At 67.0% G+C, this 23,345-nt stretch overlaps 1 protein-coding gene across 2 annotated transcripts; it reads right to left on the bottom strand.

The window, feature by feature from the left end:
- Nucleotides 1-1,824: 1,824 nt before the first annotated feature.
- ULK1 (unc-51 like autophagy activating kinase 1) lies at nt 1,825-22,904 on the bottom strand. Of its 2 annotated transcripts, none has more exons than XM_081253038.1 (28): nt 22,580-22,904; nt 22,140-22,232; nt 22,016-22,057; nt 14,209-14,241; nt 13,847-13,883; nt 12,980-13,153; nt 12,823-12,896; nt 12,456-12,557; nt 11,350-11,408; nt 11,180-11,262; nt 10,689-10,739; nt 10,255-10,343; nt 9,338-9,488; nt 8,594-8,654; nt 8,301-8,390; nt 7,668-7,793; nt 7,066-7,214; nt 6,855-6,941; nt 6,127-6,395; nt 5,268-5,461; nt 4,827-4,936; nt 4,596-4,739; nt 4,048-4,241; nt 3,775-3,947; nt 3,576-3,694; nt 3,027-3,184; nt 2,102-2,237; nt 1,825-2,010 (listed from the first exon to the last, which is right to left on the bottom strand). In XM_081253038.1, exons 1-28 carry the CDS (start codon nt 22,688-22,690, stop codon nt 1,955-1,957), a joined length of 3,165 nt encoding a protein of 1,054 aa, XP_081109164.1. In that variant the 5' UTR covers nt 22,691-22,904; the 3' UTR covers nt 1,825-1,954. The 2 variants fall into 2 exon arrangements, with proteins under 2 accessions (XP_081109164.1, XP_081109165.1); XM_081253039.1 differs by having other exon boundaries at nt 12,980-13,109; nt 22,580-22,602.
- Nucleotides 22,905-23,345: the final 441 nt, after the last annotated feature.

The following is a 23,345-nucleotide window of genomic DNA, read 5'->3' on the forward strand; positions in this document are numbered from 1 at the left end:
TGTCGGGGGCGTGCACATCCCAACCACAGCCTGTCACATCCACCCAGAGGTGGGGCGGGGGACCCTCCTGCGCCGCGGGTGGGGACGGAAGTGACGCGGCTGCTGTCCAGGTCTGGCACCCGGTGAACCCCTGGAGGACTGAGCTCCCAGCCTTGCCCCGAACCTGACCTCCAAACTCCGGCTGCTGCTGCAGGACATGGTGGGGCGGGGCGTGTAGTCCGAGAAAGGAGGCGGCGGGAGAAGGGTAGGCCGTGACCAAACCATCGGTAACAGCAGCCCAACAACTCCAGAGGTTTATTTCCTTAAATTGATGTTACACAACTTAACGCAAGGGGTGGGGGCGGGGGGGCGGGTGACACGAACGTCTTGTAAGGTAGACCAAGGGCGGAGAGCTGTGCTGTGGAGGTCAGGCTGGGCGGGCGGCGCTCACCCCGCACCCCGGAGGTGGCCCGCGGACAGAGCCCCAGGGGCCCCTCCCACGGCGCCGGCCCCCCAGAGGCCCTGGTTCCAGCCAACCGTAAAGCAATAAATACGGACATTTTCTGCGCAGGAGAAGCTCAAGTCACTGGTGCGGAGACAGAAACGAGCCCCAGGGCTGCTCTTCTTCTTCTGCGTCCAAGCACAGAGGCAAGATTTCAAGTATCGCAAGAGAGAAACACGTGGGGTCTTCGCCTGGGCCTGTGGTGAAACCTCAGCGCCAGGGGTGCTGGACCGGGGCGGCTCCCTCTGCATCCTTGAGGACACGTTCGAGAGGGGCTCGGCGGAGCTGGGCAGACCAGAAAAGGGACCCCCCCGAGCCTGGAAGGTGGCCTCCCCGCCGACCCCCCACGGCAGCCAGGACCGGTCGAGGGGACGGAGGGCTTGACGTCACAACCCGCTGTGAGAGCTGGACAGGGAGGTTCATGCACAAAACGGTCCTCGGCCGCCCGCCGTCCTCAGGCAGGGGGCAGGGGCAGGGGTAGGGGCAGGGCCGCCCTACAGGCAGGAGGGCGGACGGCCACGCGCAGGCCACACGCGCCCAGCGCCACCGGCCCCCCGGGTCTCAGCATCGTGGCCGAGGCTGCCCCGACCCTGCCCCCGTCCTTTCAGAACAAAACGTCAACTCATACGAGTTTTCTTCTTTTAAAAAAAAAGAAAAAGAGCTGCAGAAGATAAGACACGTCTTAGGAGTAAAGTGTGAAAGACGGCAACAACGTCTGTGCTGCGTTTTGGAAGCTCGGTGCTTCGTACTGTCCGTCCCTAAAAGAACATTTAAATAAGACGGCTGTGTCGCCCCGCGAGCAACCCGGGCGGCAGGCACAGCACACGCGCTCGCGGAGCTGTCTGCACACGGATATGTGATTACGGGTGTGTACACGCGCCTGGTGGTGCAACAGCCGGGACCGAGCGGCAGCCCCGGGTCCAGTCCGCCTGCATAAAGTGCTGGGTGATTCACAAAGCTGGGTGGTGGTCTCGGGGAAGGGAGGAGAGGGAGCCAGGAGGACACACCTTTTGCTGGTGGATCCGCTGGGCAGGCCTGGCGGCTTTGGCTTGAGTGGGCATCACGGTCTCAGGGCCTCTGCTTGTCCTCAGCGAGACAGCCCTGGGGTCTGGGCGGGGTTGGGGGGGGACGCCCACATATCCCCACCTGCCATCGAGGCAGCCGGGAGAGAAGTTCTGATTGCCGGCTGGGCAGGGAGTTCTGCCCGTCAGCCAGGCCAGGGGACTGGCCTACGTTGAGGTGCTGTGCGGGGCCCTCCAGCGCCCTGAAGTCCACGGGCACGGAGCCCAGGAGACAGAGAGGCCTGGCTCCGGACGCTGGATGAGGAGCCATGGTCCTTTCCGCAGCACCAGCAAGTGGTGTCACGGCCGCGGGTTTGTCCCTCCGAGTCCGGCCAACACGCTGCTCCCCACCCCATGGATCGGCAGCGAAGGTCCAAGCCCCTTGGGCGCCGTGGGCCGGGCTTCGAGGAGGTCAGGCACAGATGCCCGTCAGCAGGGCTGAGAGTCTCCGCTCGATGCACAGCTTGCCTGGAGGGAGGGAGGGGGGGCGGGCACCATGGTGAGCGGGCACCGGCTGCCCCCTCCCGCCCCCGCACCCAGGGGCCCGGCGGGCACTGACACTTGGCGATGTTCTCCACGTCTGCCTGGTCCGAGAGGATCTGCTGCAGCCCCTCCATGAGCAGCAGGGCCTTGTGGTAGCGCTGGACACAGTCCTCCCGGCGGTGGAACATCTCGTCCAGGGCGGCCGACTGCACCTGCCGGGTGAGGGCGGAGGCTGGGCCCAGCTGCCCTCCACAGAGACGGGGACCCAGGGCTGACGGCCGCACGAGCCACGGTGCAGCACGCTGTGGGCGCCGCCGGGTCACGCCCAGTCTCGACAGAGGCTTGCTCGCCGCAGGCAGCCAGGGTTACAGGGCAGGCGACCGGCCACCCGCACCGGGCAGAGCACGCCCTCGGTCCCAGTCATGTCGGTGATGGTCACCCCTGGGGGAGGGGGAGCTCGGGGACGAGGAGGCCGACTGTTCCCGAACGTCTGTTCGGGGTGCGTTTTTACTGCACGAGTGAATTTTCTCAAAAACAAGCATTGCCTCAAAAGCAGTGCTTTTGGGGCACAAGGACCCCAAAGCAACAGACACAGAGCACTGAGCACGGCCCCTCCAAGCCCCTCCTGCCTTCACGCCGAACCTCCCAGCTGGGCTGCCTGCGTTGGTTTCCTCTAGAGAAGGAGGAACCAACTCATCTGCTAAGAGCCTTGAAAACCAGGTTCCCCGCTTTCCAGGTAAGGAACCTGAGTTTCAGGGAGGTACAGGCCTGGGCCGTGGAGCCTCACAGCGAGGCGGAAGCCCAGGTGAGCTCCCAGCTCCCCACCAGGGCTGGAGGGGCCTGGGTGACATGTGCTGGCTGCGGGGACAGCGTAGTGTAACTTCCCACCCCGGGAGTGATGCCCCCTGAAATCCGGCGGAGCTGTGGCCGTCAACCCGCCCCTGCCCGCTCCGCAGCCCGCTCTCCCCGCCCTGCCCCACATGGGGCCCCGCCCGTCATACCGTCTGCACCGCGTGGCTGAAGATGAGCTTCTCGGCGGTGACGCTCTGGATGCGGTCTAGGAGCCGCTGCTTGTCCAGGAAGAAGCGCTGCAGCCGCAGGCTCAGGCCTTGGCAGGACACCACGCTCGTCTTGTACAGCTCGTTCAGCTTCCGCACCACTGTGGGAGGAGCCCCGGCAGCTCAGGCCGGCCCCCAGGAAGGAAACCCACGCGACCGGCGGGCAGAAGCCCCTCGCTCCGTCCCCGGGGCACCGTCCGGCCCCACCTCCTAGGCACTCTGCCCCAGCAACGCACGCTGCGCCTTCCCGACCCCAGACCCGTGGGGGCCCTGCCGCAGGGCCTTTGCACCTGCCCCCACCCAACTATCCCTCCGCGGGCTGGGCCTGCACCAGGTAACCTCCTCAGGAAGGCCTCCCTCGTCACCTCTTCCTCGCTGACCTTCTCCCAGAGACAGTTATCCCTCCCTTCCCGACTCCCCTGCCCCGATTCAGGGTCTCGTGCCCCGAACGCCGCTGTCACCGCCGCCGCCACCGGCCAAGGCTGCCCTCACCCTGTTTCACGGTGGATGACAGGCAGAGCTTGCCGGCCCGGATCTGGTCGATGGCGGTCTGCAGGCCCGAGGAGAGGAGCTCGGCTGCCTTCAGGTACAGCACCAGCTGCTCCGCGAAGCTGCAGGGCGGCAAGGACGCGTCAGGGGTGGGGCCCGCACCCCCGCCGCCTCCCCGCGGGGCCCCGCTGGGCACACCCACCCCCACTCGCGGCTCAGCAGGCTGATCTGGTCGGCCACCACGCTCTCCTGCAGCTGGTACTCGGGCCCCCCGGCCGCCTCGCTGGCACTGCCCTTCAGGGCCGCGATCTCCAGGACGTGCTGGACAAAGACGAGCGTGAAGCGCAGGCTGTGCAGGATCTCCGTGTGCTCTTGCTGGGGAGACGGGGCGACTGAGGGATGCACCTCGGCACCCGCGACCAGCCCTGCCCGGACGCCACGCTGGGCCAGGCGCCTGCCCCCGCCCAGCCCTCACCTCCATGAGGGTCTCCTCGGGCAGGTCGGGGGCCTCGAAGGTCACGGCCCCCTCCAGGTTGGCGGCAACGGGGTCGGCAAAGCTGCAGCAGTGGCCGGGGGCGGGTACCTCGAGGGGGGCCTCGCCGTAGGCCCCGGGCGCCAGGTGACGGGCGGAGGAGGAGCCTGCCGAGCCGAGGGGGCTGGAGGGGCCCCCTGTGGGGAGAGGGCCGGCCACCCTCCCCATCAGGCCTCCGCTGCTCTGTGACAGAGCCCGGTCCCCACCCGCTCCACACTCCTGCCCCTCTGCGAGCAGGCGCCCCAGCGGAGGCCTCACCCCTCCCGGGCCCCCGCCCACTGCAGGGACACCCCGGAGTCCAGGGCCAGGGCTGCAGGGGGCTGTCTGTGGGAGCCGTGCCCCCGAGCCTCCAAGGAGGACCCTCCCAGGGCTTCGTGTGAGGGTAGCGCCCGGCTCAGCTCCTGACTCTACAGCGAGGGCCCCTCCCGCCTCCTAACGGACGGCACGGGCTGCTGATCCGCTGTAGCCGCGAGGCCAGCGACGGTCCTCACCTGAGAACACGGTGGCACGGGGGCCCTGGGGCGGCGTGGTCCCACCTGGGGGCGAGCCCACCGTGAACACCACGGGGGATGGGCTGCTGGTGCCCCCGGCGCGGGCTCCCGGGTGCAGGTTCCCTCCGAAGCCAGCAGACGGCGCTGGAGAGCAAGAGGCGGGGCTCAGGATCTTTCCGCCGCGGGGGGGCCCCCACTTCCCAGAACGCTCCCTGGCGGCCCCCCGCGCACCGGTCTCCATGGGCTTTTCCTGCAGGCTGTCCACGCTGCCTGAGTCAGGGGCCTGCGTCCCAAAGGCAGCCTTAAGGAGCAGATCCGTGAGGCGGCCGGCGCTTAGGGACCTGCAGGGTGGAGGGTGGTGAACACGTGCCGTGCACCACCCAGGGGATCCAGAGACCCAGGCACCAGGCCACCCGCTGCCCAGGGCCAGCCCCCCGGCCCCCCCAGGCAGGGTCTGGGGGCCCCGAAGCCTGGTCAGCATGCCCAGCCTGTCCCGACTGTGCTGGCCACCCGGTCCTCCCACCCACCCCGGGCAGTTACTGTCACCCATTGAACAGACGCACAAACTGAGGCTCAGAAGGGGTTGAAGAGGGAGTGAGGTGCCCGCAGACAGCAGGCAGGGCTGGGTCTCTCCTCCCGCAGGCCACGTCGGGGGAGTCCCCACCCACTCACCTGCCAAAGGGGCCCTTGGTGTCCTCGGTGGGCCGCAGGCCGGGGCCCAGCTGCTGCCCCTGGAAGGGCCCCGCCTCGGAGAGGTCGGGCAGCGTCCGGTTCCGAGGCGGCGTCATCACCACGCCCTGCCGGGCCAGGAGAGTCAGCAAGTTCTGGGAGCTGGGGGTCTTGGTGAAGTCGAATGCGGGCACGGCCTAGGAGGGGCAGGTGAAGTGCTGAGAACGACCCGCCACGGTGACATTCACATCTCAACGGGGTCAGCAGCGCTGGCCTGAGTCTGCAGGGCCCCACGCCGCAAAACCCCAAACTTCCACGACCCAGGTCTCCACAGCAAAGGTGTGAAGGCTGACTCCACCCTGTGCTGGAGGACAGTGATACACGCAGACGCACGCGTCCGACACAGGCCACGCACGTGTGCACCTATGCCCTCACAGAGACACCATGAGGTAGCTGCAGGTTCTGGCCCCGTTTCACAGACAGGAAGACTGAGGCAAGGGATGAACTAAGTAATGTGTCCATGGTGGCAGCCTGGGTTCTCTGGGGCTCTAGATGCTGGACCAGGGTCGGGACGCTTCCGGTCAAGGGCCAGAGAGCAGATGTTTTGGCTTTGGAAGCCAGTCTTCGTCACGGGGACGTGGCCACCCCACACGTGAACGGGGAGACACGGATCCAGCCACCAGCCAGCGCAAGAGGTCTCAGCAGAGGGCAGGTGCAGCTGTGCTGGAGCACACCAGCCCTGGCTCTGGCTTCCGGGGCCCCTCAGGTCCTGTGGGAATCCCACCAGACAGAAAGCCCGGTGGCCCGCGCACATACAGAGCTACTCCCCACCCACCCCCCTGGAGGCCCGCAGCCCCGTTACCTTGGTCGGGGAGCCCAGAATAGGGGGCAGGGGGTTCCGCTGCAGGAAGTCGGGCAGCTTGGGCGAGCCGCGCAGGGGCCGGCAGGACTGCAGCCCGTGGGAGGGCTGTGGGGGGCTGGCTTGCGGGTGGCCGAACGCCAAACCCAGCGGATCCGTGGGGGGCTTGGGCAGCTTGGGACGGACCACACGCAGGTCAGACAGGTTCGGGGCACTATGCAGGCGGCAGCCCAGCCCGGCGCTGTGGGGAGAGTGCTCAGGTGCCGAGGAGCCTAGGGCGGGACAGGACGGGCCCAATCACAGCCGTCCAAGGACTGCCTGGCTGGCCCCACCCACACGACCAACCAGGACACTGTATGGAGACCCCCACGCCTACTCAGGATTCCCTTTACCCTCGTGGCCACCTGTGCCGCACTGCACCTAGGCTCCACTGCGCACCTGAGGAAAACAGGCACAGAGGAGCTGAGACACCTGTGCGAGGTCACACAGCATGGCGGGGTCGGGGTGGGATCTGAGCCCCACAGTGGGCCTCCGTAAGCTGAAGGCTTAAGCTTGTTAAAATAGTCTCACGGAGTTTCCTGCCTTCTTTTAACGCGTAAGAAATGATGCTTGTGAACCAGGAAAACGGCCACTATCCCAAGCAGCGACAGGCCAGCGCAGGGAGGTCAGCCCAGCTCCTCCGCCCCTCCCCAGCCCCACCTGCACACCCACTGGGCCGGAGCTGCACCTACCTGGACGAGGGGACCTGCCACCCCGCATCTCGGCTGCTTGGGGGGAGGGCGCCCCGCTCCAGCCCGGCCGCTCGGGGATGGTTCCGACTTGGGGGCAAGAGGGGTTGCCGAGGTCAATGTGGGACAGAGAGTGAGTCCCTCCCCCACCCCCCGCGTGGAGACTCCCCGTCCCAGCGCCGAGGCTGGGTCCACCAGCGGCGCGCAGGCTCACCCTGGGGAGACGGCGTGTAGGGCCGGCCCCCACCCAGGGAGAACTTCCTGGACAGGGCGGCTCCGTGCTCGGCGTGAGACGGGGGTGACAGGCTGGCCCGTGCAAAGCCCAGCGGGCTGGTGCTGCCTGACCTGCGGATGGCAGAGGACCTGCGGACGCAAGCAGGCACAGGGTGTGAGGCCCCTAGCCACGCCCGGCCAGGGCCACCAGAATGCCACGTGTCTGTCCCCCTCCGTCCAAATAACGGGCCTCACCAGCAGCCACAACCCGGTGGGAGCTGCGAGTCCCCACCAGGGCAGCCCCCGACCCACAGGGGCTTCTGTGAATTACAAAAAAAAGGTGCCCTCTCCTCTTCCGAAACTTAGAAAAATCAACGTCGGTTTTGTGGACACAAGACACTTCACTGACATCTACCAGAAAGCAGTCACGGTACAGCCTGAGTGCCAGTATGTCCACAGAGCGGTGGCGCTGACAGTCACACAGCGTGCAGTCTGCACAACCGTGCGTGCGAGGTGGCCCTGCACCGTCCAAGTGGGCTGCGTGGGGTTCTCAGGACAGTCCTCTGGGACGTGCCTGGCCCCTGGGGGGCCCCGTGCACTCACCGTGCCGTCTGGTACTGGGGGGGTGACTGCAGGTTCTGCTCGATGCGCCGGTAGTTCTGCACCTGAGTGGGCACTGGGATGGGGACCGAGGCCCCGCCCCTGCTGCTGGAGAACGCCGCGGCCCGGCTGTGCGGCGGGAGAGGCTGGGGTCACCGCGGATGGGGCGCGGGGCTGAACCCCAGGCCCTAACATCCCGGGGCAGAGGCCACTCCGGGCCACCTGCTTGTCCCTGCACACGGCCAGCACTGCTGCCCTGGTGCCCCATGCCCCCCACTCTCTGCACCCACGTGGCTTCTGGTTGGGACCAGCCAGTGCGGGGGTGGACAGAGGACAGCGGGGCTGGGCCAGCTCCTGCTGGCACTGGGAGTCCCTGCCCGCTTCGCCCCACAAGCTCAGGGGGAGGGGGAGGGAGCGACGACACTGGTCTCTGGTGGTTCCGGTAACCACCCCTGGGCCCCAAGGCCCCCCTGCATCCCTTCCACCACAATCCCTTCCTTCCGCTGGACCACCCACAGGGACCTGGCACCCTGCCGGGCCTGAATGAAGGCAGGGCCTCTGGACATGACCGCTTCCTGCAGGATCCAACTGGGGCTGGGGCACTGTGATGCCGACTGCGCCCTGGGCCCCGCTTACCCTGAGGGGCTGAGGGAGCTGCTGCAGGGCGGGGAAGGAGACGGGGTCCGGCCGCGGCTCTCCAGGCCAGCAGAGGCCGCCAGCGAGCTCCTGGCGGGGACAGGGCGGACGGCAGGGCCTCACATTCAGGCCAAAGGAGCGCAGACCCTGGCCCCTCCTTGGGACTCCGTCCTGCACTGGGCACAGCAGACTAGGCCCTTCCCAAACTGCCTGACCCAGGCAGGTCAGGGGACAGCCTGAGAGCAGGCGTCGCCCTCCCCGCAGAGCCGGCGGGGCTCGGGCTGGGGGCTTACCCGCTGCACATCAGGCTGTCCGATGGCGGCTTGGCTCCGACCGCCTCGGCCACCAGGTCACCTGTGGATGGGACACGGGCGAGGCTGGGCCCAGGCGCCTCTTCCTGGGCGGGCCCGGGCCACAGCGAGCCCAGCACTCTCCCGTCCCCGCTTCTGTCGCTCGCGCTGACAACCCCCTTTGCCTGTCAGGACCTCACGGCGCTCGAAGGAGACCCTGGTACCCTCCCCACACGCCAGCCTTCAGCGAACCCCAGGCTGGGTGTCCACACCTCCCAATCTGGGCCTCACCCCTCCTCCAGGACCGCTGGGTCCCCACCTTCCCGCTGCCCTCCTTGCGCTGCCGGCGGCTGGGTGCGGGGCCTCTCCTCCCCTGCGGAGCCAAGCCCACAGGCTCAAGGTGGCCCGTCGGACACCTGGGCCCGCTCCCTCCCAGCCCCGTCCCGGGAGTCTCAGGGTGGCCGAGGCCGTGACAGAAGTGCCAGCATCCGGGGTCGCGAGGGGAACTGAGGACCCGAGGACAGAGCTCTGCGGGGTTGGGTGGGGGCTGCAGCTCAGCAAACACAGCGAGGGCAGCAGCTCCCCCTCGGAGCAGGCGCCCGGATGCTCCGCAGCGGGCAGGACTCAGCTCCGGCTCTTTGGCCAGGCTGATCTGGGGTAGAAGCTTCCAGAAGCCCCTTCTTCGGGGTTCCGTCTGGCACGTCTGAAGTGATCCCCCTGCCCGCCCCTGCCTGGTGGCCCCCTGACCTGGGAACTGGGCCGGGACCATGACGAAGTCGTCCGTGTCACAGGACGAGTCCTTGCTGCTGCCCGAGTCCCGGGAGCCCTGCAGGAAGCCGGCGGCCTCGGCTGGGGAGGTCAGGGTCTTCTGGAGCTGCCGCTGCATCTCCCCCAGGGACTGGGGTTAAGAGGGGAGGCCGCTGAGACCCGGCCCCAGGGCCGGGGTGAAGGGGGCCGTGGGGACAAGGCAGAGGCTCTGCACGTTCTCCTCCCCCAGGCCACTCCTTCTCCGCTGACCTCCCCCACAGGAGCGGTCACCTCACGGAGCCCCCTGCTGCCCAGCACAAGGAACCGCTTGGCCCCCAAAGGCTCCAGAGACCCCGTGTCAAGCGACCCCCTCCGCCCCCCGTGGCCCTGCACTGCGCTCGGGAGGTGGGGCGTCTGGAAGGTCCGCCTTCGGGCGTGAGAGAGCCAGCTGTTCGCCACCAGCCTGGCCCCGGCCCCGGCCCCCGCCTGGCAGGACGGACGGACAGACCGACCGACGGCCCAAGGGAGGTTCAAGCCCCAGGGCCCCCGCCCCCGAGCACAACCTCGGCAGACCTCACCCCAGCCCTGTGCTGGGGACGCAGGCTGCGGGGCGGGTGGGCTCCCAGGACACGGGGCCCCCGCCCGTGGCCACCCGCGCGCCTCTGTACACGCATGCGCGGAGCTGACACGGTGCTGGAGAGACCGACGGGACACAGGGACCCTGAAACAGGCCCCCACCCGCTTCTAACTCCGCCACATTCACAAGCGGAACGTGTCTGAGTCTGGTGTGATGGGACCGGACGACACAGCAGAAATAAAGGCGCGAGCTGGGGCGGGGCCCGACGAGGTTCCTGCGGACGCCTGCACGCCCCGAAGGCGAGAGGAGCCTGCCGCCCGCCGCCCTGCGCGTGACTCACCGGTGGGGAGGCCAGGTGTGAGGTGGAGCTGCTGCTGGAGCTGCTGCCGGACCCCGAGCTTGGGTACGAGGGCACGGGCACGGGCGGGGCTGGCAGAGGGCACAGGTCAGCACCCGTCAGCACGGGATGCTTCCCATCCGGCCCTGCGCGCTCCCACCCTGCCCATGTCAACCTGCTCGGGGCCCGCCCCGCCCCGCCCCGGAGGAACCCAGGGGCCGGGAGGGGACCTGGGCGAGGGCCGCCCTCACCTCTCCAATCCCACGGCACCAAGTCAGCTGAGCTCGAGCCCACCCCCTGGCCTCGGGGGCCCCTGGGGACCACAGGCTGGAGGAGGGCTGAGGAGCTGGTAGCCCCCAACCTCCCAGGGTGGGGCTGGCAGCCCACAGGGAGAAGGGGGCGGGGCACGGGAGTGCCGAGACCCTCAGGGGACTCACACTTCTTCACGGCGGCACTGGCGTCAAGGAAGGGGTGATGGAAAAACTCATCTGCAGGAGGAGGGACGGTCCTGGGCTCAGGAGGGTCCGACGCCAGGGCTCCCAGCGTCGAGGCCAGGCCCCGCCGTGCCCTGGGGCCCGAGCTCCAGCTGGCTCTGGGCCCGGTCTCCGCTGCCTCACGCCAGGAACGGGGGGAGGCAGAGCCCCAGCGGGCGGCTCCTGAACACAGCTGGCGTCCCCAGCGCGGCCCAGGCCCGGGTCCACCCACCCTGCCCACGGTTTTCCCAGCACTGCTGCCCATTGCAAAACCGGGGATTTTACCATCTCCGCTGCTGGGAAAGGAGCTGCGGGCCCCGGGAAACCCACTCACTGGCGCCACAGGGCTCCTGGGAGCGGGGTGTGCAGGACGTGGGGGGCAGGGGTGCAAGCCAGAGGGCCCTGACCCCCCAGGCCTGTCGGGCGAGGGGGTGGGCTGGCCAGGTGGTGCTCACCGAAGTCCATGCGGTCTCTGTGGTTGCGCTGAAGCAGAGCCAGGAGCAGCTGTCTCAGCGGGGCCGAGGTCTCCCGGGGGATGCTGGGGGCACAGGGCACGACGTTGACAGGGCAGCCTGCCCGGGGGTGGGGGGGCGGGGTGTCTGTGTCTGGCGGGAGGGGCACTCACGGGGGGACCAGCGTCTTGTTCTTCTCGTAGAAGAGGCGGAGGTCCTGGGGGCTGCTGGCCTGGAAGTGGGGGCCAGGGGGCCAGGTGTGAGCATCCCCGCTGCTCTCGGCCACCAGCCGCTCAGAGCCTCTGTCTCCCGAGAGGCCCTGGTCCAGCACTGCCAGCCTGTCTGTCCAAACACTGAGCGCCCTCGCCTGCTTCCAAGGAAGGGGCCCCCCTTCCCCCCAGCCAGGCTGTGGAACCACGGGGACCACACAGGGGGGCCAGGGGGGCCCAGAGCAAGGATGCTGACTGGGTCCCCTTCCCACCTGGTGTGGGTGCATCCTGGGTATCTGGTGTGACCGGTCATGTGCTTCTTGAAATTAAAATGTGGCCCGTGCACCCCACCCCAGCAAAGGGCCCCAGAACAAGCTCGCCCCCCAAGTGGGCCCCGCCCACACGCCTGTTCATGTGTCACACGCTCAGCACTGCTGTGCGCCAGGCACTGTTCAAGGCACAGGGGGTACAGCCAAGAGCAAGACAGCCCCTGCCTTCCCAAGGCCAACATGCCAGCGGGGGACAGCCCTCCGCTAGTCACTTGCTCACATGCAGGAAATGGCAGGCAGGGAGGTGCGGGGGTAGGGGGGAAGGGGGCAGCCTAGGTCACCGGGCAGGCAGAGGGCGCTTTGGGGCAAGCTGGCGACAGTGGAGAGCTGCCGGGTCGGTCCACGAGGCCACTACGGGACACGAGGGCCTGCGGCACGGGCTCAGAGCCCTGGACCCTTTGGGGTCCAGCACACAGCAGGCCACTGCCTTCCAAGTGCAGGGTGTACCCCAGAGCTTGGGGTCCTGGTACCGATTTGGTGGGTCACGCCAGCCCTGGAATGGGCAGGAGGGAGGCCACGAAACTTGGTTCAGACATACCCATGGACACACACAGGTACGCCCCAGAGGCAGTGGAGACTCCGGCCTCGGCCCTGAGCAGGACGTGGCCCCGAAGTGACTGCATGGTGGGGAGCTGGGCGGCCACGTCACTCCAGTGAGGGCAGGCCGCAGGGCTGTGGCGGCCGACAACCGCGGGGCTGAAGAGCTGAGCGCGCCCACACCCTCTGCCGGGGGGCCCTCACCTGGAAGGGCGCCTTCCCTGTCAGGCACTGGTACACGATGGTGCCGATGCTCCACAGATCCGCCTTCCCGTCGTAGTGCTGGGACATGATGACCTCCGGGGCCTGCGGGGGTACAGTGCGGTCGGCGCTACGGCGAGAATGGACGCTGAGCGTGCGCTGAGCAAAGTCTGGTTCCAGCCAGGCGCCAGCCAATCATAACAGACACCAGCCGAATGCCACAGACGTGGCGGGAAACGGTACAGCCGTGCCGGTTGCCACCCAAGTGAGGCCACAGGATGGGGTTCCACTCTGGACACGGGAGGGAACCCCACCGCGGACGCCCCTTCCAACAGGACAGGGCAGCAGGGACTGGGGGTGGCCCACCTACCATGTACATGGGGGAGCCGCAGAGCGTGGCCGCCATCATGTTGCTCTGCAGGTACCGGGCAAAGCCGAAGTCGGCTGCAGGCGAGGAGAGGCGTGAGAGGGGTGGCCGCGGCCCCCGGACCTCCGCCGGTCTCCCGGGGCCCCGGCCGCCGCCTCACCGATCTTGACCCGGATGTTGCTGGGGGTGGCACGGCGCCCGCCAGGGTTGGACAGCAGGAGGTTCTGGGGCTTCAGGTCCCGGTGGATGATGCCCTTGCTGTGCAGGAGCCGCATGGCGCCCGCGATCTGCTGCAGGAAGAGCCGGATGGTGTCCTCGCTCAGCGTCCGCATGGCTGAGGGGAGACGGGCTCCGTGGGGCGCAGCTCGCCCGGGCGCCCCGAGCCAGGGGCCTCCTGCCCCGCACAGCTCCCGCGCCCCTCCCTGCGGTCTCCAGGCCTGTCGGCCACGCCGTCTGACTCTGAGCTGGCCCGGTGTCCCCTCCCCGCCTGCAAGGCCCGCGCTGCTGCCCAGCACACCCCGCCCCTTCTCAGCTGAGGGCCGCTTCTCAGCAGCTCCCTCTACCCGCTGCTCACAGCGTGCACCATGGCCAGCGGCTGTGCGATGAGCCCCAGGCCTGGCCTCAGCGGTAGTCCCCCACCTGCGCCAGGGCCCTGCGGAGGCCCGCCCCCTGTGGAGAGCCGGCCCCCGCCGGGGCCCAGGACAGGCCTGGCTCCCACAGAGCAGCCGACCAGCGACCGGGACCCTGCCGGGCACCGCATCCACAGTGGGCTGCATGGGGCCCCGCTCAAGAGTGACCCTTGCAGACCAGGTCTGCCCTGTGAGGCCACCCCTCGTGGTTCTGATACAGCATGTGTCCCCAGTGGGGCTCCACTCCCCCTTCCATCTTTCCCAGCAGGCGCCAGGGGGATGCGAGGATCCGCCATCACCAGCAGGCCCAGGAAAGCTCGTTCACGCCAGGCCACCTCTCAGAATGGGCCAGGGTGAGCCTCGGTGGGCAGCCCATCCTGCCGCACGTGTCCACTCACTGTGCAGGTAGTCGGCCAGATCGCCGCCGTTACAGTACTGCAAGAGACCGGCCACACGCCTTGGTCAGCGGCCAGGGCAGGCCCTCCAGCCCTGCCCAGGTCTCCCACCACCCTACCCCTGGACGCCTGCTCCCCGGGCACTTGGTGCCCTGTCTCCAGCCCAGGGCAGACGCCCCCCGCAATCCGTGCTTGAGGAGGTCAATGGGGGGTGCTCACCGCCCCTCCAGCATCTGCTGTGGCCGCTGGTGAGGTGGCCCTAAGCCCACGGACATGAAAACAACTTCTAACCCCAAGGTGACAAGGGGCCTGAGAGCCAAGAGGGCCCAGCCTCCCCGTCCTCACAGCTGGCCTCCAGGACTCACCTCCATGACCAGGTAGACGGAATTGGCCATTTCCTGCAGGACACAGAAGAGGCAGTGAGAGGTGGAGGGCAGCACGCCCTGTCCGCCAGTCTGGCAGCCGTCTGGGAAGCCTGGCTTGGCCCCAGTGTGACCTGGGCACCCGGCACCTGCAGCTGCCCTCAACACACCACCTGGGCTCAGGCAGGAGAGGCCAGTGAGCGTGGATACTGGCTGGCCTGGCAGCCCTGGGGCCTGTCATGCCAGGGCTTAGCCAGTTGGTTAGTGGCCAGGAGATGAGGATGTCTGAGCCAAGTGGGCTTGAGTGACCGGAGAAGCAGCCAATCAGACCACTCCATTTGTCAAGTCTGGGGAAGGGGCTGAGGATGCAGGAGAGGTGTCAGGGGTGGAGCAAGGACCCCACTTCCCAGGGCGAGCCCTCAGCAACCCAGGTCTCCATCAAGGTCAGGGTCAGCCCTGGCCCGGAGGTTTTGACGGCTCAGCTTGCTCTTCTATGAGTGGTGAGTCCTGGCCAAGGAGAAGCACTTAGTGGGGGACTCAGGCCCCCAAGAAGGGACACAGCGAGGGTGTGAGGGCCTTGACTCTCAGGCCACGGAAACTGCTCCTGGCTCCGGAATCAAAGATGCCAACAGCATTATAGGCTGGCGCCGCCAGCCCACTGCCGGCCAGCTTCCGGCTCAGCCCTTGGCCACCCATGGCATCGGGGTGCCACCAGCATCCACAGCTCGGTCCACGCCAGCAGGACTGAGGAGCCCGTTGCTCAGGCCAGCGCACAGACGCCTTCCTGCACTCACGGCCCCGGCGTCCGTCTAGGAGGGGCCCCTGAGATCCCTAGGTCACGGATGAGCAAACTGAGGCTGGCGAAGCCAAGTCAACCAGGCAGGTGGGGTCCTAACCGCTCTGCTCTCCTGCAGACAGTCCCCTCCCCTCTTCCCCAGGCGGGGTCTTCCCTAACTGAGGGGCCCTGCCAGCCAGGAGCAAGTCCCCAAGCCCCTTCAGCACCAGTACACTGCTGGGCCTTGGGGACCAGGAACAGCCCCTCCCCGCCGCCCAGCAGAATGCACCGAGTCCCCATTCCCCACCAGCACGCTGCTCACGGGCAGCTCCAACTTCTAACCCCCAAGGGGCAAGGGGGCAAGTGCATGAGCTGGCCCCAGAGCTCTCAAGGCATGGGGGGAGCCCCGAGGGAAGCCTGGGTGGGAGGAGGGAGGTGGCTGCAGGAGGGACATTTCTCAGCGGCCTTTGGCGGAGGGCACCCGAGGCCCAGACAGACTTGATCCCCAGCAGCGGACCACCGCCTTCCACCCCTACTCAGGTCCCAGGGATGCCCCCGCCACCCCGACCTGGCAGGACAGAGGACCCCTGATCAGTCACCCTACCCCCAGGAGGTTGGGCCTGGGCTCAGACCCACACCAGTAGAACACAAAGCCACTGGATGACACCCCAGGTGTAAATGTCAGCCCCCTGAAACAAGAGAAGACCCCCACGGGACTGCCCTGGTGGCGCAGTGGTTGAGAATCCGCCTGCCCATGCAGGGGACACGGGTTCAAGCCCTGGTCCGGGAAGATCCCGCATGCCACGGAGTGGCTGGGCCCGTGCGCCACAACTACTGAAGCCTGCGCACCTAGAGCCCGTGCTCCGCAACAAAAGAAGCGACCGCAGAGAGAAGCCCGCGTGCGGCAATGAAGACCCAATGCAGCCAAAAATAAGTAAATAAAATAGATACATTTATATTCGAAACAAAAGAGAAGCCCCCATGCCTCCAGAGCTCCCCCAACAGAGGGGCTGTGGGTCCAGGACGGGGACGCCCCGGGGAGCAGGGCTGAGAGGTGGACACTGAAAGCTCCCGGGGCTGGCTGGGCCGCGTGCCCCACCCTGCTCCCCAGGCCCTCACTCAGCCGCGTGTCCGGCAGGGATGCAGAAGCCTTCCCAACTGCCCAGCCGGGCTCCTCTGGGAGGGGGCGGGCTCCGCCCACCAAAGCAGGCCCCCCCACCCCCGCCCAGGAGAGAGGTGGGAGCTGCCTCAGCCCAGCACGCAGGCCCCGCCCTCCCAGGCCAGCTGCAGAGAGAGATAATGCAGGGAGAAAGTCTCAGGTCACACCGCGCCCGCGACTGCGACTGCGACTGCGACTGCGACTGCGACCGACCCCGGCGGGGTGGGCCCAGGCCGACGGGGACAGAGGGGGACCAGGAGGAGGGAGGTCCCAACGGAGGGAGGCTCTGAGAGCCGGGTGCAGAGCCGGAGGCTCCCGGGCAGAGGGGCCAGAGATGAGGACCCAGAACTAACCCAGGAGATAGAACAGCCACTCCCCGTGACACCCAGGCCACCCGTTCCCTCACCTGCCGTCACCCTGACCACAGCCACCTCTGGGGACACGCTGAGCAGGCTCCCGAATTCGCCCGCCAGGGAGCAGCCTTGTCTTGAGTGGCCCAGAGGTGTCACACTGCCAGAGGGGCAGCGCAGGGCGGGGCCCAGGCACCCCCAGCTCTTGGCTGTCCTCCCGACAGGCACCCTGCTCCCCAGGAAAGCCTCCGATCACCCACCGAACCAGGACGGACAGAGGCCGGATGACAAGGACAGGAGACAGATGCAGCATCCACGCCCCCCGAGGGTCCCCGGGGAGTCACCCAGGGCTGGCAGAACGGTGGCTGGACGGGACGAGGGGCCTGCTGCGGGGAGGTGAGCCCCGCGCAGCCTGGAGCCCAGGACCTCCTGCCCCACAAAGGAGGTGCCCGTGCGTCACTGACAGCATACTGCCTTTCGTGCCCAGGAACCCATGGGACCCCCGCACGGGACCCCCGAGCCCAGTCCAGCTGGGGCCGCTTCCAAACGCCGGGCCAGACACCCTCCCTCCCGCGGGGCCACCCCACGGGGCCCGCCGCCCACTGGCTCGGGGCTCCTAGCCCTCCCCACCGCCTGACAACCCGGCCCCCCGAGACCTCCCTGAAGCCTTCCTGGTGCCCCCGGGCCTCGGCGAGCCCTCAGTGAGCAAAGACCAGGGGCTCCGGGGCCGCTCTCCTCCCCGACCGCTGTCCCTTCACCCCGTGGGCCACCAGCAGAGACCAAGGGTGTCGCCCGCAGGCCCTACTGTGCGCGGAGCCCAGAGGGTCAGGGCCTGAGGGGGACAGCACAGCAGGACTGGGCCGGGGGAGTCGTGCCCGCCTCCCCTCACCACGTGGGATTCGGGCCCGCGGAGGCCCGGCCTCGGGGTCCCCCACTGCCCTGGCTTCAGAGGCCCCTTCCCCGCCCGTGGCATCAGCTTGTTAGGCTCTAACCCCACGGTCCGGCACGAGCCTCGGCCACGCCTGCAGCGCCCCCAGTGCGGCGGTCTCCAGGACAGCTGCGTGCCCAGGCCCCCCTGAGGAAGCCGGCTCTCCAGGCTCCCCGGGGCGGGGGAGGTCAGTGCGGCCTCAGTGGCACAGCTGGTCTGCCCCTGGCAGCCTGCTGCCCACCCAAGACCCGGAAGGGTCACGCCTCGGCCTTCCTCCTCCTGAGCTATATTTGGTCTCCACGAGCTCCCCCAGGCGGGGGGACCAAGGGGACTGCAGACAGCAGGCCGCCTCCTTCGGGGTCGGGTCCAGACTCGGCCTGGACACTCGAAAGGACCAGGACTGCTTCCTGGGGCTGCGGCGACCGCTGAACCAGAGGGCTCCCCTCCTGGGGGAGGCGGATGAGGGAGCTTCTGGCTGCGCTCTTGGCCCCAGGAGTCCGTCATGTTCTTAATGCAAAACCACCAACACGGCCGAGGCGCCGGCCCACCAGGCCCCCGGGCCTACAGGGAGCACAGCGGGGTCACCCCCAGCCCACCAGTCCCCCCGGTGCAACCTGGGACCGGGCAGGTCCCATCGACGTCCCAGCCGACTTAAGGGGAGGAAACGGGCACAGAGAGGTCCTGTGATTCTGCCTGTCATCCAGCTGGCGCGGGAGGGGCAGGGCCGGGCGCCAGAGTCCTGGCCACTCCACCGTGCGTGTGGCCCCCAAGGAAGGGGGCAGTGAACCCTGACCTGCACACCCCGAGAGGACAGGCGAAGCCCTGAAGGCGGGATGAAGCGGCGCCCTCTCCGTCTCTCAGTGGCGCGCCCACAGGCCCTGGGGACTGGGCTGGCCCGGGTGTCGGGGCCAGGTGTCCCAAGCTGCCTGGCACGGGCGCCCAGGCACGCAGGAGGCCGCCCTGCCTCCACAGGGCGCTAAGGTGCTTTGCTTAAGAGGATCCCAGCTCCCGGGCTCGGCCGAGCCCACTCTGTCTGGTGATCCTGGGCTGGGCCTGGTGGGCAGGTGGGCAGGCGGGCACTGACCTAGTTAACCCCTTGGAGTGGGCCGCCTTGGCTCCAGAAGGAGGCAAAAGCCACAGCCAGGGCCGGAGCACAGCAGCCCATGGGAGCCGCGGCACTCCCCGCCCCCAGGCTGGGCTCTCCTGGACAGCGCCTAGACAGGAAGGGATGCCCAGCCCCACCCTGAGGAGGAAGCCCACCCTTCCTCAGGGAGCCTCCTTCAGCTTCCATTGTGTGCCTGTGGCTCCCGAGGGGTGGGGAGCCGGGGGGAGGCCAGCTGCCCTCTCCAGCCCCCTTCCTCCCACACACCGGGCCTGCCCCTGACTCGGGAGAAGCAGGGGACGCTTCCAGAATGGAAAACACAGAATCCACACATCCCTGCCCGGGACCCACCAAGCCCGCCTGGGTCATGGTGCCCACCACCGAGAGCCAGCGTTCTAGAAAAAGCAAGGCCAAAGGTTGGCACTGTCCTGAATGACCCCACAGCGAGGCAGACCTCTCCCCTTGACTGAGGTGTCCACCCACCCAAAGTCACTAGGGGTGGCTCTGTCAGCCAGGCTGGGAAGTGAGTCACCCAGCTGTGGGAAGCAGCTGGACGGCGTGCCGGTCTCAGGAAGGCCCTCGTCCCAGGGTGCACGCTGGGCAGAGCTGTCCCCTGACCCCTGTGATGACCACTCTCCCCAGAAAGAGCACACCCAACCACGGCCCAGCAGGGGAGGGCAAGACCCAGAGCCAGCCGTCTGCCCCTCAAGGAGAGGCAAGGCCAGGGGCTCCCGCTGCCTGCCCACACGTCTGCGGGCCACAGAGCACAGCACCGCCCCAGAGGCCTCCCCCACGCACCCACCGTGGCCTGACAACAGTCACTATGCCGTCTGGCCACGAAACAAAACCACCTCAACAGAGAAGAAGCCCCCTGAGGAGGAAGATTTGCAACCTATCACAGAAGGGCTGTCATTAATATATAAAGAGTTTCCACCAACCAATATTTATATAGCGCTTACTAACTAACAAGTACAGACCTAAACACTCAACATACACAGACTCAAGCTGTCATCACAACCACCCTATGACATAGATGTACTATTATCGTCTCCCATTTTCTGGGCAACACTGAGGCACCAGGAGGCTGAGTAACCTGCCCAGGGCCACACAGGTAAGTAAATGGGCGAGTTGGGCTCAGAAAGGCAGTAGGGCGCAGGGCCCATGCCGTTAGCCACTTAACCACAGTGCCGTCCAACCTCAGTAATCACAAGACCCACAGGAGCACATCCCTGGGTAGGAGGCATTCCTGGTGTTCACGTGCACACAGAGAGATGCTGAGCCTCCCCCCAGAGTGAAAAACAGAACCGTGAGAGATGTCATTTTCCACCTCTCAGGCAGGCCAAGATGAAAGCCTGATAACCGACCTCCTGGCGAGGCTGTGGGGAGACAGCCCCTCCCGCCAGCAGCGCTGCCGTGTGCACGGCCCATCCTCTGTGGACCGCGATCTGGCAACTGTTCCAAACTAAAATACGCATCCTCTTATTTCTAGGAATCCACCCTGCAGACACACAGTCACGGCAAAGGTGAATCCAGGAGAGTCACCACCACACTGCTGACATGTCAGAATCCCAGAATAACCTCTCGTCCCACCAGTGGGGGGCTGGTGAGGTCAACTGTGGAATACAGGGCCACGGAACACCACACAGCTGCAAAGAACACCACAGCCACGGTCGCAGCAACGCCAGCACATACAGTGCCTCCTAGGACCAGTGTCAACCAAACAACTCCAGACCCTCTGTTTTACAGAGAAAGACACGGACGCACAGACAGATTAAGACACTCGTTCCAGGACACACAGCTCGTTTAAGTGGCAGAGCCAGGACTGGAACTAGGTCACCTAACTTCAGAGTCTGGACTCTGAACCTTGCAGAAAGAATGGGGGACAATTTTCTTGGGAGGAGGGGTGTCACTTCTCACATATGGATTGAGTGAAGGTGGAGTGACCCAGACCTTCTCAAAGACACACTGAAGTGAAAGATGCCGCAGCAGAGCTGTGGACGGTGCGGCAGCAAGGAGGTACGTGAGCATGTGTCACTGTCCCCAGCAAGACCCTCTGGGGGAGATGGGGCTCATGGGCACAGGGATGGTAGAGTCACCTTTTTCCACGTCCCTTTTGTACTGTTTCTTCATTTTTTTTTTTAAGCCAAATCATTAACTGTTTTTAAAAGCCATAATTTCCTGGGTCCCACGTGTGTCTCAGACAAGTGTCTAAGGACTTGGGGAGCCACCCCACACCCCAAAGGCTGAGAGCACAGAGCCCCGGCAGTGGGGGGGGGGCCTGCAAGGGAGAGGCTGGCTGGCCTCTAAGCACTTCCTCTGCACAAGGGAAGCCACAGCACTGCCAGCCCTGGAGGAAGTGGCACTGCCCACAACCAGGTGTGTGGCCCAGCCAGGATGGGAAGGAGGGTGCGCACAGGCGGGGGCAGGGGACAGGGAAGGGTGGGAGAGGAGGAGGGGGAAGGGGGCTGCCCTCTTGGCCCCAGAACACAGCTTCCAGGCACTCCCCCTGTCGCTGTCACATTGGACCTGGGCCCTCCCCAAGTCACCTCTTGTCATGCCACAGCCCCCAAGGCCGCAGCCCAGCTCTGAAGGGGGAGGGAGAGGACAGGGAAGGAGGGAGGAGGCCACCAAAACACAGACAGCCAGGCTGGGAACTTCCCCTCAGCCAGGGGCTGGTCCCGTGGCCTCAGTAAACAGGTTTCAAAACCATTAGTCAGCACTTTGGCCCTCAGATCTGTTGCCTCAGGTTCCTGGTCCCCAAACTGGGTCTCCAGGGTCCCAGACCTGGGCCGAGGCTGGGCTCCCCCCCGCCAGGCCTGGGGGCCCGGGGTCACTGGGGGAAACAGGCCGCGGTCTTCTGGGCCAGCTAGGCCTGAGATGGCCTCATCAGCTGGGCACCCGCCTCCCTCCTGCCCGGGTGGCTGGCCCCAACTGCCAGCAAGAAGGAATCTCCCTGAGCCCCGCCCCTCCCCCAGTCTGACACAGGGAGACGGTGGCCAATGCCGGGCCGCTGGGGTAATGTCAACAAACCATCCGCTGGCCCAGACAGGTGGTCCAGGCCGGCAGGGCTGCCCTGAGCCTGCGCTGGGGACAGGACTCAGCGTCGCAGCCACTGAGCCAGAGCCTCCCCGAGGGCCACGCTGTAGCCAGACCTCCCTCAGTGGAACAGCGCTGGCGCCCATGGCACTCAGGTGGCCGGGGAAGGTGGGAGCTTTCCCAACATGCCCAGAGGAAACCCAGGCCCAAGAACTGGGCTGAGGGTGGGGTCTCCAAGGTCCCCGCAGGCCTCCGACGCCCATCCACACAGGGGGGTGCCCAGCCCCTTCCCCCAGTACGAGATGCTAGCCTAGAACAGTCCACTCCTGGCCAGGGCCTCCAGCACTTGGCTGGACTGGGACTTAAGTCACCGGGGCCTGAGGCTGTACTGGGGCCAGTGGGGGCGGGGGCAGAGGGGAGCACACCCCCTCCCCACCAAGACGGCGGCCCGCAGCCTTACCTGGAAGTCATACAAAGCCACGATGTTTTCATGTTTCAATTCCTAGGACAGAAACCCAAGTTTCCCGTGAGTGAAGCGGACTCACCCATCACCCTCTCCCCTCCGGCCTCTGAGGCCAGCTCACCTTGAGGATCTTGATTTCCTTCCCCAGGAGCGTCTGGGACTTGGCGAGATTCTTCTTGTTAATGCACTTGACAGCGACCTCCAGGTCGTGTTTCTGAAAACCAAGCGCGGGTGTCCCTCAGGGGCGGGGAACCCGGGAACCCCTTGAAGGCCTTGCCCAAGCCAGGTAAGCGCCCAGCAGGTCCCTGGAGATGAGGGGGTCAGGCGTGCATGTGAGGGGAACGTGGGGTCCCGGGGCTGTGAGGTGAGACGAGGGGCGCCCGGCTGTGTTCATGTGGGGTCCCCGGCAGGATGAGGAGGCCTCTGGGGTGGGGAGGTGGGGATAGGGGTGGCCGGCGGTGGGGATGAGGGGGGGTCCCTGGAGCGGGGGATGCGGAGAGGGACCCCGGGGCGGGGGGGCCGCCCTCGCCGGCGCTCTGTCCGGGCCGGCCGACCCCTCACCTCGCGGTGGCGCCCCTTGAAGACCACGGCGAAGGCGCCATGCCCAATCAGGTCCTTGCGCGAGAACTCGAACTTGCCCACGGTCTCCAGGCCGCCGCGGCCGGACTCCATGGCGCGGGCCGGGCCAGGCAGGCCGGGGCTCAGGCGACGGCACGGGCCGGGGGTGGTGGGCAGGGGGAGCGCCCCATCGGGCAGCCCGGGCTGCGGACGCGATCCGACTCCAACCCAGTCTTGACCTGGGCTCCGACCCTAGCTCAGGATCCGGCTCGGGCTCCGGCCGGGAGACAAAAGAGCCGCGGCCGCCGGGCCCGTGAGCCTGAGACGCCGGCGCAAGCGCACAGAGTGCCGGGCGGGGCGGAGCCTGGGGGCTAGCCTGGCTGGGGCGGGGCGGGGCCTGCCGGGCGGCCGCGCTCAGTGGGTGGTGGCGCTGGCGGCGGGGCGGGGCCTGTTGGGGCGGGACCAGATGGTTGGGGCGGGGTCAGTAGCAGGCCCGCCTCCTTGGGAATGACAGGGGAGCTGCAAGCCTGGGCATGAGCCAGGGGTCGCCCTCCAACCAGTTCTCCTGCTGCAGCCTTACACTACGTCCCTTGTCTGCGCATCTGGGGGGCGCACATGTGCCATAGCCGCCATTAATGCCTGGGACGTGGCCTGTGTACCCCAAGGCTGGAGATTGGATAGAATAAATTCTTAGAAAGGGAACGACTGAGTTGCAGGTTATGAATTTTAAATTGCGCTCGATAGTTACAAACTGTCCCCCAAACTGCAC

This window comes from Mesoplodon bidens, assembly GCF_964165515.1.
Source record: "Mesoplodon bidens genome assembly, chromosome: 13".
NCBI lineage: Eukaryota > Metazoa > Chordata > Mammalia > Artiodactyla > Ziphiidae > Mesoplodon > Mesoplodon bidens.